Genomic DNA, 11,981 nt, shown 5'->3' with positions numbered 1-11,981 from the left:
AGTCATCGGGATTGTGCAGGAGTCATTGGGAGTGTGGAAGTGCCACGCTAAGTGCGGGAGTGTTGCTGCTTGTTGGGCTTGTCCAGGGTAAAGCAGCAGGTTTAGGTAGCAATGAAGATTTTTGGGGAGGTGGGTGATGCTGGGATCATGTCCCCAGCCTGTCTGGCTCCCCGTGGGACAGGTGGGATGTGCTGGGGAGGCTGCAGATGTGCTGCGAGGTCACCCTCTGCCATCCCCTGCAGCTTCAGTTTCCTATTCCCCAGCTATTGCTATCAAGTTCTCCTGATCAAAGTCTCTCTGCTGGCTGACCCATGTTCTCTTGGACTTGTTGAAGAGGCTTTTTACCTTTGCTCTTAGAACGTTAGTCTGTGATTGCCTTTTTGTTTGTTTCACAGCATTCAGGCACAAACCAATGTCGATATTAAACCGGCATTTTTACATCTTGTGGCCACCTCACTACTTTGTATCAATGTGGTGAGGATTTATTTCGCCATGAGGTGGGTTTGTCCATCCTTAACTTGCCATTTTTTGCTGTTTCATGAGTTTCCGGTGCTGGGTGCAGCTGAGGGACCCTGAGCTGCTCCTGGCACCAGGGGTGGCATGGGGCTGGTGATTCTTGGCACGGGGAGGCAAAATGCTTTGGGCAGTGACTGGAGAGGTTCTGATAGGATGAGAGGAAATGGCCTCAAGTTGTGCTGGGGAGGTTTAGATCGGATATTCAGAAAAACATTTTCCTGGAAAGGGCTGTGGGGCATTGGAACAGGCTGCCCAGGGCAGTGCTGGAGTCACCATCCCTGGAGGGTTGGACAGATGGACATGAGGCTCTCAGGACATGGGGCAGTGCCAGGGCTGGGTTATGGTTGGATTCTATGATCTTGAGGGTCTCTTCCAACCAAATTGATTCTATCATTCTGCCTGCTGTCCCCAAGGTGTGTGCCGTGGGTGTCCTGCTGTCCCCAAGGTGTGTGCCGTGGGTGTCCTGCTGTCCCCAGGGTGTTCACTGCAGGCGTGAGTCAGTGCCTGGAACACAGAGCGGCCGTGGCTGCAACGTGATGTTTCCTTTTCAGTTCTCCGGCTTAGGATGCGATGCCCTCTGCTAATGAGCTAACGAGCAGCCTCTTGGCAGTGGCGCTGCGTATGAATAAGCCCGCCTGTGCAGATTCATCTGATACACCGTTTGACTTTGCAGCCCGAAATTAGCTCGGATAAAGCCCTCTAATGTACTTGTGTTACGTAGGAACTCTGGAGGGAATTCGTACAATCCGATGAGAACAATCGCATTTGCTGTGATGCAAGCTGCCTCCAGAACAAGTCCCCTTTGTTCCGCTGCCTGCAGGCAGGGCCCTGGGGACGGGCAGGGAGCTGCCTGTTCGGTAAAGCTGCCAGGGGTTAAGCTTGGGTCTAGACTGGGTCTCAGACCAGTGCAGCCAGAGCCATTGGGGGTGCGTATATAGTAGTAATAATAATAATAATAATAATAATAATAATAATCTGGGTGGAATTGGTGCTGCTGCAGGAAGGCAGGGGGACAAACCCAACCCCTGCACTGCAAAAATCCATCTGCCAATGTTGTCAGAGGATTAGCGAGGGCTGTGCCAGGGCTGCAAAGCAACAACAAGGTGGTTGGGAGCTTCCTGCAGCGTTGGGAGGGGGGAGCAGGAACACAAATGACCTTGTTTATTAGTTGCTTTAAAAGCTTCAAAATATCAGGAGGAAAAAAAATCCCTCATCTGCACATTGATCTAAACCATGGGCATCCCAGGCTGTGTACTCAGGGGTTAAAGAGGGGGTGACCCACATGGCAAGTCGCTCTGAATAACATATTTTCTTGCAAAGTTCAAGAGTGGGTTTGTTTTGCTTCCATGCTGTTCTGCACAAACCCCTGGGAGCAGTTCCTGGTGCTTGCGGAAAGGCCACTGTGTCACTGCTGGGGGACACGCGGGGGTGGAGTGGGGATCCCGCAGCCCCTCACCCTGTGCCTGGGCTGCGCGGGGAACGGCGCTGGGACGAGCAGGTTGTAACCTTGGAGGATCTGGGACGAGCAGGTTGTAACCTTGGAGGATGTGTTGTTGTCAGGAGGTCCAGGGGTTGCCCACCCCTCAGGCCATGGCTGGAGTGGCTGGCTTAGGAGAGAGCAGCAGCCGGGCTGTGGAAGAGACCCAAGGGCTTTTCTGTTCCTGTTTTTCCTCCGCTGTTGTGGGGCCACAGGACAAGGGGTGATGGTTTTAACCTAAAGGAGGGAGATTCAGGCTGGACATGAGGAAGAAATTGTTGCCCTGAGGGTGGTGAGAGCCTGGCCCGGGTTGGCCAGAGAGGTGGTGGATGAACCATCCCTGGAGACATCCCAGGCCAGGCTGGACGGGGCTCTGAGCAACCTGAGCTGGTGAAGATGTCCCTGCTCATGGCAGGGGGGCACTGGGGGAGCTGGGAAGGTCCCTTCTAACTATTCTATGATTCTATGGCCTGAGCATAGCTCTGTTCTTCCCCAGGCACTAACACCCCAGCTGGGCACCGGCTGTGCTGGCAGCAGTGCTGGGAAGCAGCAGCCAGGCTGGGTCGCTGCTCTGTCCTGGGGAGCACTGAGCCCTGTCAGAGTCACCTCTATGGGGCAGCCCCATAGCCGGCCAGGGGATGGGGAGCTGGGCAGCCTGTGCCCCTGGCAGGGACGCCCCACTCTGCAGACGCTGCAGCTCCTGCAGCGAGGAGGACGATGCTGAGTGCACGTCTGCCTTCCTCGCGGCTCCCCCGTGTCTGGTCCCCTCCCTGGCCGCTGCTTCCTGCGCCTCCGAGGGGACCCACCTTTTCCTGCCAGCCCAGCCCGAGCGAGGCCGTTGCCGCCCTGCCCCGGCTGCTGTGACGCGCTGGGCCTGACCCCGTGCTGGGCTTTGCGGGGCCTGGGTGAGCGGCAGCGCATGGTCCAGCCTGGCTGGACCTGAGCACCCCCAGCGTTGTGTCCCCATGGTCCCCCGAGCGCCATGCTGCGCTGGCCCCGGGCTCACGGGGAGCTGGCCTGGCGTAAATAGGTCACTTCCAGCCCAAAAGTGGGGCGGCTGCCGGGAATCGCCTTGGGTCAGCTGGCCAGAGATGAAACACATTCCTGCGGCCGGCGCCGGTTTCTCCGGTGAATTGAGCTCAGCTTTACTGCCAAGTTGCTGGGGACGGGGACAGGGGGTCGAGCGGGACCCGCCAGGGCCTTTTGACAGGTGGCAGCCTCAGCATTGGGGCTGAGCGGGAGCAAGAAGAGGCAAAGGACAACCCATGGACCCCAAAGGAGAGGACACCTCTGTCCCCACACTGTCCCCATCCTGCGATGCTGCCTCTTGAGTAGCCACTGGACGTCATCCCCCAAGCTGAATCGCTGCTGGCAGAGAGGGACACACAAGTGGCTTTTTGTGGAGTAAGAGCAAAATATTTCCTCACGGCCAGGCAGCAGCATCCCCGCAGGGCGGTGGCCCGATGTCCCTGTGACCCCTGCCCGAGGGAGAGCGCTGTGTCCCGCTCACCCTGTGCCCTGGCGCTGCAGAGCGCTCGCTCCCCAGCAACGCCACGGGCACGTCCTCCTGCCCCGAGCCGTGCTGGGGACATGGTGGCTCCTGCTGCGGGGGGACAGAGACCCCCTGTGCCCCCATGGATCTGCAGTGCCACTCCACAGGGACGCAGGTGTGTGGCTGTGCCCTCGCTGTTCCTAACGCTGCTGGGTTCAAGTTTGTGTAACTGGACACTAATACAACTGGGTTTAAGCTGTTTGAATGGTGATGCCATCGCAGGGCTGGGGGCAGGCATCCATTCGTCCCGCATGTGCGCCCATCTCCTCTTGTCTTCCTTGGGTTTGCGCCACAGCAGTGTCCCCACCGGCCGAGCTGTCACCGGCTGCGCTGGCCCCGTGGGGTCTCTGCAATCTGTGAAAGGGGAGCCGAGGAGCTGCTGCTGCACCCCAGGGAACCCCACATAGGCAGGACCAGAGGAAACGGCCTCAAGTTGCACAACGGGAGGTTTAGATTGGTTATCAGGAAAAATTTATTCCTGGAAAGGGCTGTGGGGCATTGGAACAGGCTGCCCAGGGCAGTGCTGGAGTCACCGTCCTGGAGGGTTGAACAGATGGAGATGAGGTTCTCAAGACATGGGTCAGTGCCAGGGGTGGGTTATGGTTGGACTCAATGATCTTGAGGGTCTCTTCCAACAAAATGATTCTATGATTCTTCCCTGGCCACCATCCCTAAACTCTCCTGACCTTCTGTCTTCTTGGTTTCCAGGAAGCGCAGCTGTTGGCAGCCGCTGCTGCTCCTTCCTCCCGGCGCAGGAGGGACCTGGGTCCGGGCCAGCCCCGCGCAGGCCGGTTGCGCAAGGAGCCCGCGACACGGGGCGGGCGGAGCGGAGCGGGTCCAGAGCCGCCCGCACCCCGGCAGCGTCGGCTCCTTCGTGCTCCGGGCTCTGCGGGGAGCGCGGCCTCTCGCTGGTGTTTTTAGGCTGGACATGGAGTGCACACCCCAGGCCAGAGGCAGCAGGGGGGTTTGCTCCTGCCTGGCAGGGCGCCTGTCCCTGCTGCTGGAACCGGCCCTTGCTGTGTGGCTTCTCCCGTAAGGGAGCAGATGCCCTCATTCTGGAGCAGGGACACGGTGCAGCCGCCTGTCCCCATGTGGTGCCCAACTGCCCTGTGCAGTGGGGGAAGCGATTGTCCCCCTGTGCTTGGCACTGGGGAGGCTGCACCTTGAATCCTGGGGTCAGTTTTGGGCCCCTCGTGCCAAGAAAACCCTTGGGGTGCTGGAGAGAGTTGAGAGAAGGGAACAGAGCTGGTGAGGGGCTGGAGCACAAGTGTGATGGAGCGGCTGAGGGACCTGGGGGGTTCAGCTGGAGAACAGGAGCTGAGGGGAGACCTTCTGATCTCTGAACTGCCTGAAAGGAGCTTGGAGCCAGGGGGGTCGGGCTCTGCTCCCCAGGAACAAGCGCCAGGAGCAGAGGAAACGGCCTCAAGTTGCGCCAGGGGAGGTTGAGGTTGGATGTGGGAACAATTTCTTCCCCAAAGGGCTGTGGGGCATTGGAACAGGCTGCCCAGGGCAGTGCTGGAGTCACCATCCCTGGAGGGTTGGACAGACGGACATGAGGTTCTCAGGACATGGGGCAGTGCCAGGGATGGGTTATGGCTGGACTCAGTGATCTTGAGGGTCCCTTCCAACCAAAATGGGACTCTATGCATGATGGTCTGGGCTGGCACAGCCTCGCACTGCTCACCCTCCTGCTGCGCTGCAGAGGCGCCTCTGCTCCCTGGCACCTCTCCCACTTACAAACGTCCTTCCTGAGAGCTGGTGGCCACAGCAGGTGCCAGCATCACTGCAGGAGCTGCTGGCAGCCTCCCTGGCACAGGCACGGGCATGTGGCCCTGTCTGCCAGGGGGGCCGGCACTGTGCCCCCCGCCAGTTGTGTCCTGAGGCTGCAGGAGCAAGGCAGGGCTGCCCTTCCTGGCTGTGACACTGAGGGCACTGACTCCCCACAGGTGGCCCCCGCTGCTCTCAGCAAGGTGGCACAGGAGGGTCTCAAGGCATCTGGTCAGGGCACCCCATCTCCAGCCTTTTAATGAGGTTTTCCAGGAGGAAGGGCTGCTCAGGACATCAGGACATGCTCAAGGGGACATTCAGTGCCTCTCCGTCCTGCTCACACGCTCCCCCAGTCCCCGTGGGACACGCTGGTGATGTTGTCCCCAGAGCCACAGGCCTGTGGTCCCCACAGCACCATCCACCCTGCGTGACTTTCCACCTAGAGACGGCTGGTGGGAATACAATAATATTTGTACACCTAAAAGCAGAGCGATTGATCTTGCTGCTGTTTTGCAACGTGTTGACGGCCGGGCAGTGCAGAATTATACAAGTGGAGCTGGCAAGTTTGTGTTCCAATCATATGAGTGCTGTTGTGCAACACTTCCCCGCCGCGGCCCCAGAGGAAAGCGGGTGCACGGGGGATGCACCGAGCCCCGCGAGTGCTCACCGCCATCCTGGTGCCCACGGCTCTGAGGGCAAGGGATGCAAGTGTGATTATCTGAGGTCTCAAGTTCGGCTTTAAAAGTCACTCACGAATGACGCAGCCCATTGCTCCTTGTCCCTCCCCGTCTGAGATAAATCACCTGGCGCTTGCGATTTGGAGCCGGTTCCTCAGGAGCAGAAATCTGTCCTGGGGTTCCTCGGGGGCTCTTTGGTCCCCGTGTAGTGTCCCCAGGAGCAGGGAAATTCGGGCTGGCAGAGCCAGGTGGGCAGGCGGTGGGGATCCTGGTCCCATGGGACCTGGGTGACAGCCAGAGTAACAACCCCACAAGCTTGGTTTGCCCTCCCATGGTGCTGCTCGCCGCCTGCCCACCCCTTGCCCACCGTCACACTGTGGGAAGGACGGTGACTGGGGACAAAGCCCAGACCCCGAGAGGCTCCTGCAGGATTCAGCCCCACCTGCATCTCCCAGTTCCCACCCAAAGCACCTGTTGCCCCCCCAGCCCCAGCTGCAGCTCACTGGAGCTGTTTCCAGCACACAGCCTGGGCAACCACCGCCAGTCTACCCTCCGTTCCCACTGCTGGGACCCGAATCACTTCACTGGCAGCTCTGGGAAAGCTGGGGGGCTGCGGGGCCCGTGGGGAGCAGGCAGGGGGCTGTGGCAGCCACAAGCCTGGCTGTTATTATATAACCACCGGCTGGATTTGATTGTTGATGGTTTCTGGATGAATTAGACTCCCCCGTTGCTGGGAGCTGGGGTTTGTGGACTGTTCGGTTTCTGCGTCTCTCCACCCCCGCACCCCAGCGGGATGGCAGGGGAGGGCAGGATGGGTGGGGGTGTCTCTGCAGGGGGCTTGGCTGTGGGAGATTGTTTACCAGACTCATAGACATCATAGAACCACGGAATGGTTTGGGTTGGAGGGACCTTCCCAGCTCCCCATGCCCCCCCTGCCATGAGCAGGGACATCTTCACCAGCTCAGGTTGCTCAGAGCCCCGTCCAGCCTGGCCTGGGATGTCTCCAGGGATGGTTCATCCACCACCTCTCTGGCCAACCTGGGCCAGGCTCTCACCACCCTCAGGGCAACAATTTCTTCCTCATGTCCAGCCTGAATCTCCCTCCTTCAGTTCAAAACCATCACCCCTTGTTCTATCACAACAGGCCCTGCTAAAAATTCAGAGGTCCTGGGCTGTTGGGGGATGACGCAAAGGGTCTTTCTCCCAGAACGGGGTGTTGTGTCACAGAGATGCGTGGGGGCAGCTGTGTGACCTCTGAGAGCTGCTGGCCCAAGGGGCAGCACACCCGTGTCCCCGCGGCCACGTGCCAGGTCACCGTGTCCCTGCAGGGGACAGATTTGGGCCATGCCCAGCTCTGGCTGTGCCCCCTTTCTGTGCCGGGGGGGGCTGGGGAACCGCAGTCGTTCTCCATGGGGAGAATGGACAGTCCTCGGGGACCTGACCCGGGTGATGTCCCCCGGGTGGGGTCTCACTGACTTCGGGGATTCAAAGGTCGCTGCAATGGGGGATCGAAACCCCGATGGCCCGTGCCCGGGTCCCGCCGCTGCGCTCCGCTGCTGCCCCCTGGCGGCCGGCGGTGGGTTGGTCTGGAATATCGTGTCCGGTTGTGGCCCCTCAGTTCCAGCAGGACAGGGAACTGCTGCAGAGAGTCCAGCGCAGCCACCAAGATGCTGAAGGGAGTGGAGCATCTCCCGTGGGAGGAAAGGCTGAGGGAGCTGGGGCTCTGGAGCTGGACAAGAGGACACTGAGGGGGGACCTCATTAGTGTTCACAGGTATCTATAGGGTGAGTGTCAGGAGGATGGAGCCAGGCTCTTCTGGGTGACAACCAGTGACAGGACAAGGGGTAATGGGTGCAAACTGGAACACAAGAGGTTCCACTTAAATTAGAGGAGAAACTTGTTGGGGGTGAGGGTGGCAGAGCCTGGCCCAGGCTGCCCAGGGGGTTGTGGAGTCTCCTTCTGTGCAGACATTCCAACCCGCCTGGACACCTTCCTGTGTAACCTCATCTGGGTGTTCCTGCTCCATGGGGGGATTGCACTGGATGAGCTTCCCAGGTCCCTTCCAACCCCTGACATCCTGTGATTCTGTGTGACAGCCGGTCACACGTGTTTTGACAAAAGACAATGAATTTTGGGAAATGCAAAGGCCATGCTGATAGCATGCCTTTAGCTACCCTGAGCTCAGACCTCAGAATATTAGATATAATCCTTCCTTTGGTGATTCTGGTTTTCCTTGGGGTTTTTTTTAATATTTATGGAGATCTAGATCTGGATGAATTATACTTTATTTTGTATGGGATTTCAGAAAGGGAGAGAAAGAAGCAGTATTTTGATTAAATGGAAATTCATGATAAATTGCATGCAATGCCTTTCTACAAGAGTGGGACGTTTTTAAAGGAGTCCTTTCCCTTTCTTCAGTCAATTTATAACCTCAGTGTTGTAACGTGCTGCGTACGCATTTAAGCATGTTTTTTAAGTGAACTCCTTTTTCTAAAAGGCAATGTTGACATTTGACGCTGCCGCCCCCGCCGCGCCGCCAGGGGGCGGTAGGGTGCGCTGCGGGGGCGTGGCGGCGATGTGGGTGGGCGTGGCTTTGGCGTGCGGGGGCGTGGTTGTGACGTGCGGGGGCGTGGCGCGCCGGGCCGGGCCGGGCCGCGGCGCTCGGAGGTGCCGGTGCCGCCGCCGCCATGTACCGGGCCCTGTACAGCTTCCGCTCGGCCGAGCCCAACTCGCTGCCGTTCGCCGCCGGGGAGACGTTCCTGCTGCTGGAGCGCAGCAACCAGCACTGGTGGCTCGTCACCCGCGCCGGCTCCGGCGAGACGGGCTACGCGCCGGCCTCCTACCTCCAGCGGCTGCAGGTGGGCCGGGCCGCGGGGCCCGAACCGGCGGGGGAGGCGGCTGTGCCCGGGGGGTGGCAGCTCTGCCCCGCACGGGAGGCGCGGCCGGGGGTGCGGGGGGGTGTCAGGCAGCCGGGCTTCCCCTCAGTCCAGCCCCGGTGTGGGTTCGGCGGGGGGTTGCACTGGGTGATGTTTGCAGGTCCCTTCCAGCCCCTGACGTTCTGCGGTTCTGTGTGCGGGAGCAGCTGCGCGGCCCCGAGCGACCCAGCGCTGCCCCAGCCGCTCCCGCCGCGCTCCCGGGAGCGGCGGGTGTGTGGTTCTGCTGGCCGTGCTGCCCCCTGCAGCGGGCTGGGGCACACAGGGACCGCCCAGGACATCGTGTTCCCACTGAGACTGGGATTTGGGGGTTGAAAGGGAGATGGGAGACGTCTCCTGGGTGTGTCATGTATGGAAAGCGAGGCCCAGGGAGCACCAGCTGTGCGGGTCTGGGGTAAAATGACAGCTCAGCAGCTTCATCCAGAGGATGTGGCCCAGGTGAGGGTCCCCAGGCCACCACCCCGTGGTTCAGGAGCCAGTGGACTGAAGGACTGCAGAACTCTCAGAAAAATGCCTTGGGGACATGGCAAGGGTGGTGGTTCCCCCAGGAGCACACACGATGGTTAGATAACCTGGAGTCTGCCAGCTCGCAGCTCGGGTTGGTGTGAGCAAGCAGCGCTGGTGTGGCCATCCCCACACCAGCTGTTCAACCACAAGAGTTTCTGCCTGTGTGGTTACCCTGGCACTGGGAGGGCACTGCGGGGGTGACGGTCCTCCCACCAACACAGCAGGGCTCTGACAGCACACCTGTGCCGTCCTGGGGGCCGGGAGAAGCCACAGCAGCTGCTTGGGGTTGTGATGACACTAATTGCAGCCAAGTCGGTGACGTGCGCACCTGCAGAAAGTCGGAGCAGGCTGCTGCAGCCCTGCCTGGACAGGGGGAGGGAGGGGACCCTGCGAGCCCCGGGCGGGGGTCACGGGAGAGACGTTGGTTACGGCTCATACAGCGCAGGGGCCGTTTGCTGGAGGCTTCTGAGGGACAACGCAGCTTCTGAAATTAAAGCAGGCCTTTCATAAAGGCTAATTCATTGTTTGTTTGTTCATTTGTGGTTTTGTTATATACTTCTGGGCCTCGGGATAGCTGTGGGAACTGCACGCTGAAAACTCTTTGCATCAGTGAATGGGTAACCACGCACAAATGCATGTGAACGTTATAAATGGGCCTTTTAATGTCTGGCTGCAAATGGTGACAAACCCCTTTATTCCAGCGCGCTGCTGACGCTCCTTCGGATGCCGTTGAGTTTCTGATGAGCGGTAACTCAGCCCGCACGTGAGCGGGGGCGTGTGCTTTGCAGAACGCTTTGGTGAGCCCGGCGTTACCTGGGGGGCACGGGGTGCTGGGCGCTGCCGGGGTTCTTCTGCAGCCCCGCGGAGCAGCCTGGATGGCAAGGACATCTTGCGCATCAATAAGCCGTTAAGCCATTTACGTGAGCTATTTAGTTACAGCCAAAGACCTTATGAAAGTCCTGGATTTTAAAAGCTGGCGGTGGCACAGCTCCAGGCTGGGGCTCGCACGTCTCCGGTCTGCAGTCCCTGTGCTGTCACATCTCGCTGCCTTTTGGAGCAGCCTTCCCCCATCTCGCCGCCTCGCTCATACCAGTTGCAAAAATATTAACAGGAAAGGGGTTTATTCACTGACTTTACCTTCATTTCTCAGGTTCTGTTTTGCGACGACAGCGTGCAGGCTGACTCCTGACAGCCCGTTAGCGATGTGCTAATATTTAAGCAGCATTGCAGGTGACTTTCTGAGCGTGCTCCTCTCATTCAGAGGTAACTTTCCCAAATGCCCTTAGAGCTGGTAGCAGGAAACAGAAGAGCCTTCCCTGCATCCGTTCATCTTTTTTTGGCCATTAAGTTTCCGCCACCAGAACTTGCCGGATGATGCGTGAGGCAGCAGGATCCGATGTGTTGCTCTGCAGTTGCAGTAATGCTGTCTGTGATTTTTTCCTTCCTTCTGGTGTTACATCCTGCCAGCTCCAAAGAGCAGATCCAAAGTCAAAACCCGCTTTTGTTCACAGGAGAAGGCATCTGCTCGCTGAACACTTGCTTGAGACAGTTTGCTGAATATCTGGGATGAGAGCGCAAACAATTTGTCACCCAGTTTCGGTTTAATAAGGACGCTGAGACTAATTAGTGACAGTGATTTGGTAGACAGTGCTGCTCCAATCACAACAGGGAAGAAAACACAGCTAATGATTAGTGTTATCTGTTTAGCAGAGAGAGAGAGCGGCCAACAGGAGCCACCGATGCAGAGTCAGCCCCGGGTGCCAGGTGAGCGATACCTGCACAACAGCCACAACCAACAGCAGCTGAAGTCCCCAGAGCCCCTTGTAGGGGATGCTCAGGGAACTCGCTTGGGCTGCTATTGGGAGCATTGGCTTTCTTCTGAGCTCCTTTGGATTTTAATTTTTTTCTGGTTTATTTTTGTTGTTTTATTTTTTCTCAGCTTTCAGTATGAGAAATTTATGCCTTTGCTTCTCTAGATGAAAAAATAATTCCTATTTATTATTTAAAGCTGATTCTTGGCCGATGTCTTTTTGCAGCAGAATTTTGTACTGAAATGCTTGTGTTGCTATTAAAAGGGGGTTCGTTTGGGTGGTGGAAACAACAAACAAATTCTTCTTAGAAACACATAATGCATCTAAGAGGCAAGTCAGGGCCAAGCCGGGGCGCCAGAAGGTGCAGATGATGTGAAGTTAATTTGAGTCAATTAGAAACACCCAACTTCAGCTGATATTCCTGCTGATTTTGCTCTTCTGTAGTTCCCTTTTAGCTCAGTTGCGGGTTATTAAGAGTCGTTTGGAGTCGAGTGCCAATCTGGGGGAAGATCCTGAGGCAAAATCCTGCGAGCGCTGCCGCAGCGAAGCTGTTGGCACGGCTGCTGTGGCTTCCGCTGGAATGGAAAGGTGCCCATCAGCACGAGGTTGGTCTTTAGTCTCCAGCCGTGAGCTGATGCTTCAGTGATGTGTGAGCAGCAGAAAAACGTGGAGGTTAAACTGGAGCTGAGGGTGTCCCTGGAGTCAGCGCTGCCGCAAACGGGACGTTCAGAACTTTACATT

At 58.1% G+C, this 11,981-nt stretch overlaps 1 protein-coding gene across 3 annotated transcripts in view; it reads left to right on the top strand.

Annotated features, from left to right (window-relative positions):
- Nucleotides 1–8,635: 8,635 nt before the first annotated feature.
- Nucleotides 8,636–11,981, top strand: part of NCKIPSD (NCK interacting protein with SH3 domain) — a 42,461-nt gene continuing 39,115 nt past the window's right edge. For 2 of the 3 annotated variants that reach the window (XM_080350544.1, XM_080350543.1), the window contains exon 1: nt 8,636–8,847. In XM_080350544.1, coding sequence (XP_080206670.1) covers nt 8,677–8,847 — 171 coding nt within the window. In that variant the 5' untranslated portion in view covers nt 8,636–8,676. Of the gene's footprint in view, nt 8,848–10,633; nt 10,660–11,981 lie in introns of those variants that run through there. The other variant, XM_080350545.1, reaches the window with a different exon arrangement.

This window comes from Nesoenas mayeri (genome assembly GCF_963082525.1).
Source record: "Nesoenas mayeri genome assembly, chromosome: 10".
NCBI classification, from domain to species: domain Eukaryota; kingdom Metazoa; phylum Chordata; class Aves; order Columbiformes; family Columbidae; genus Nesoenas; species Nesoenas mayeri.
This window is presented reverse-complemented; position numbering and strand designations above follow the sequence as displayed.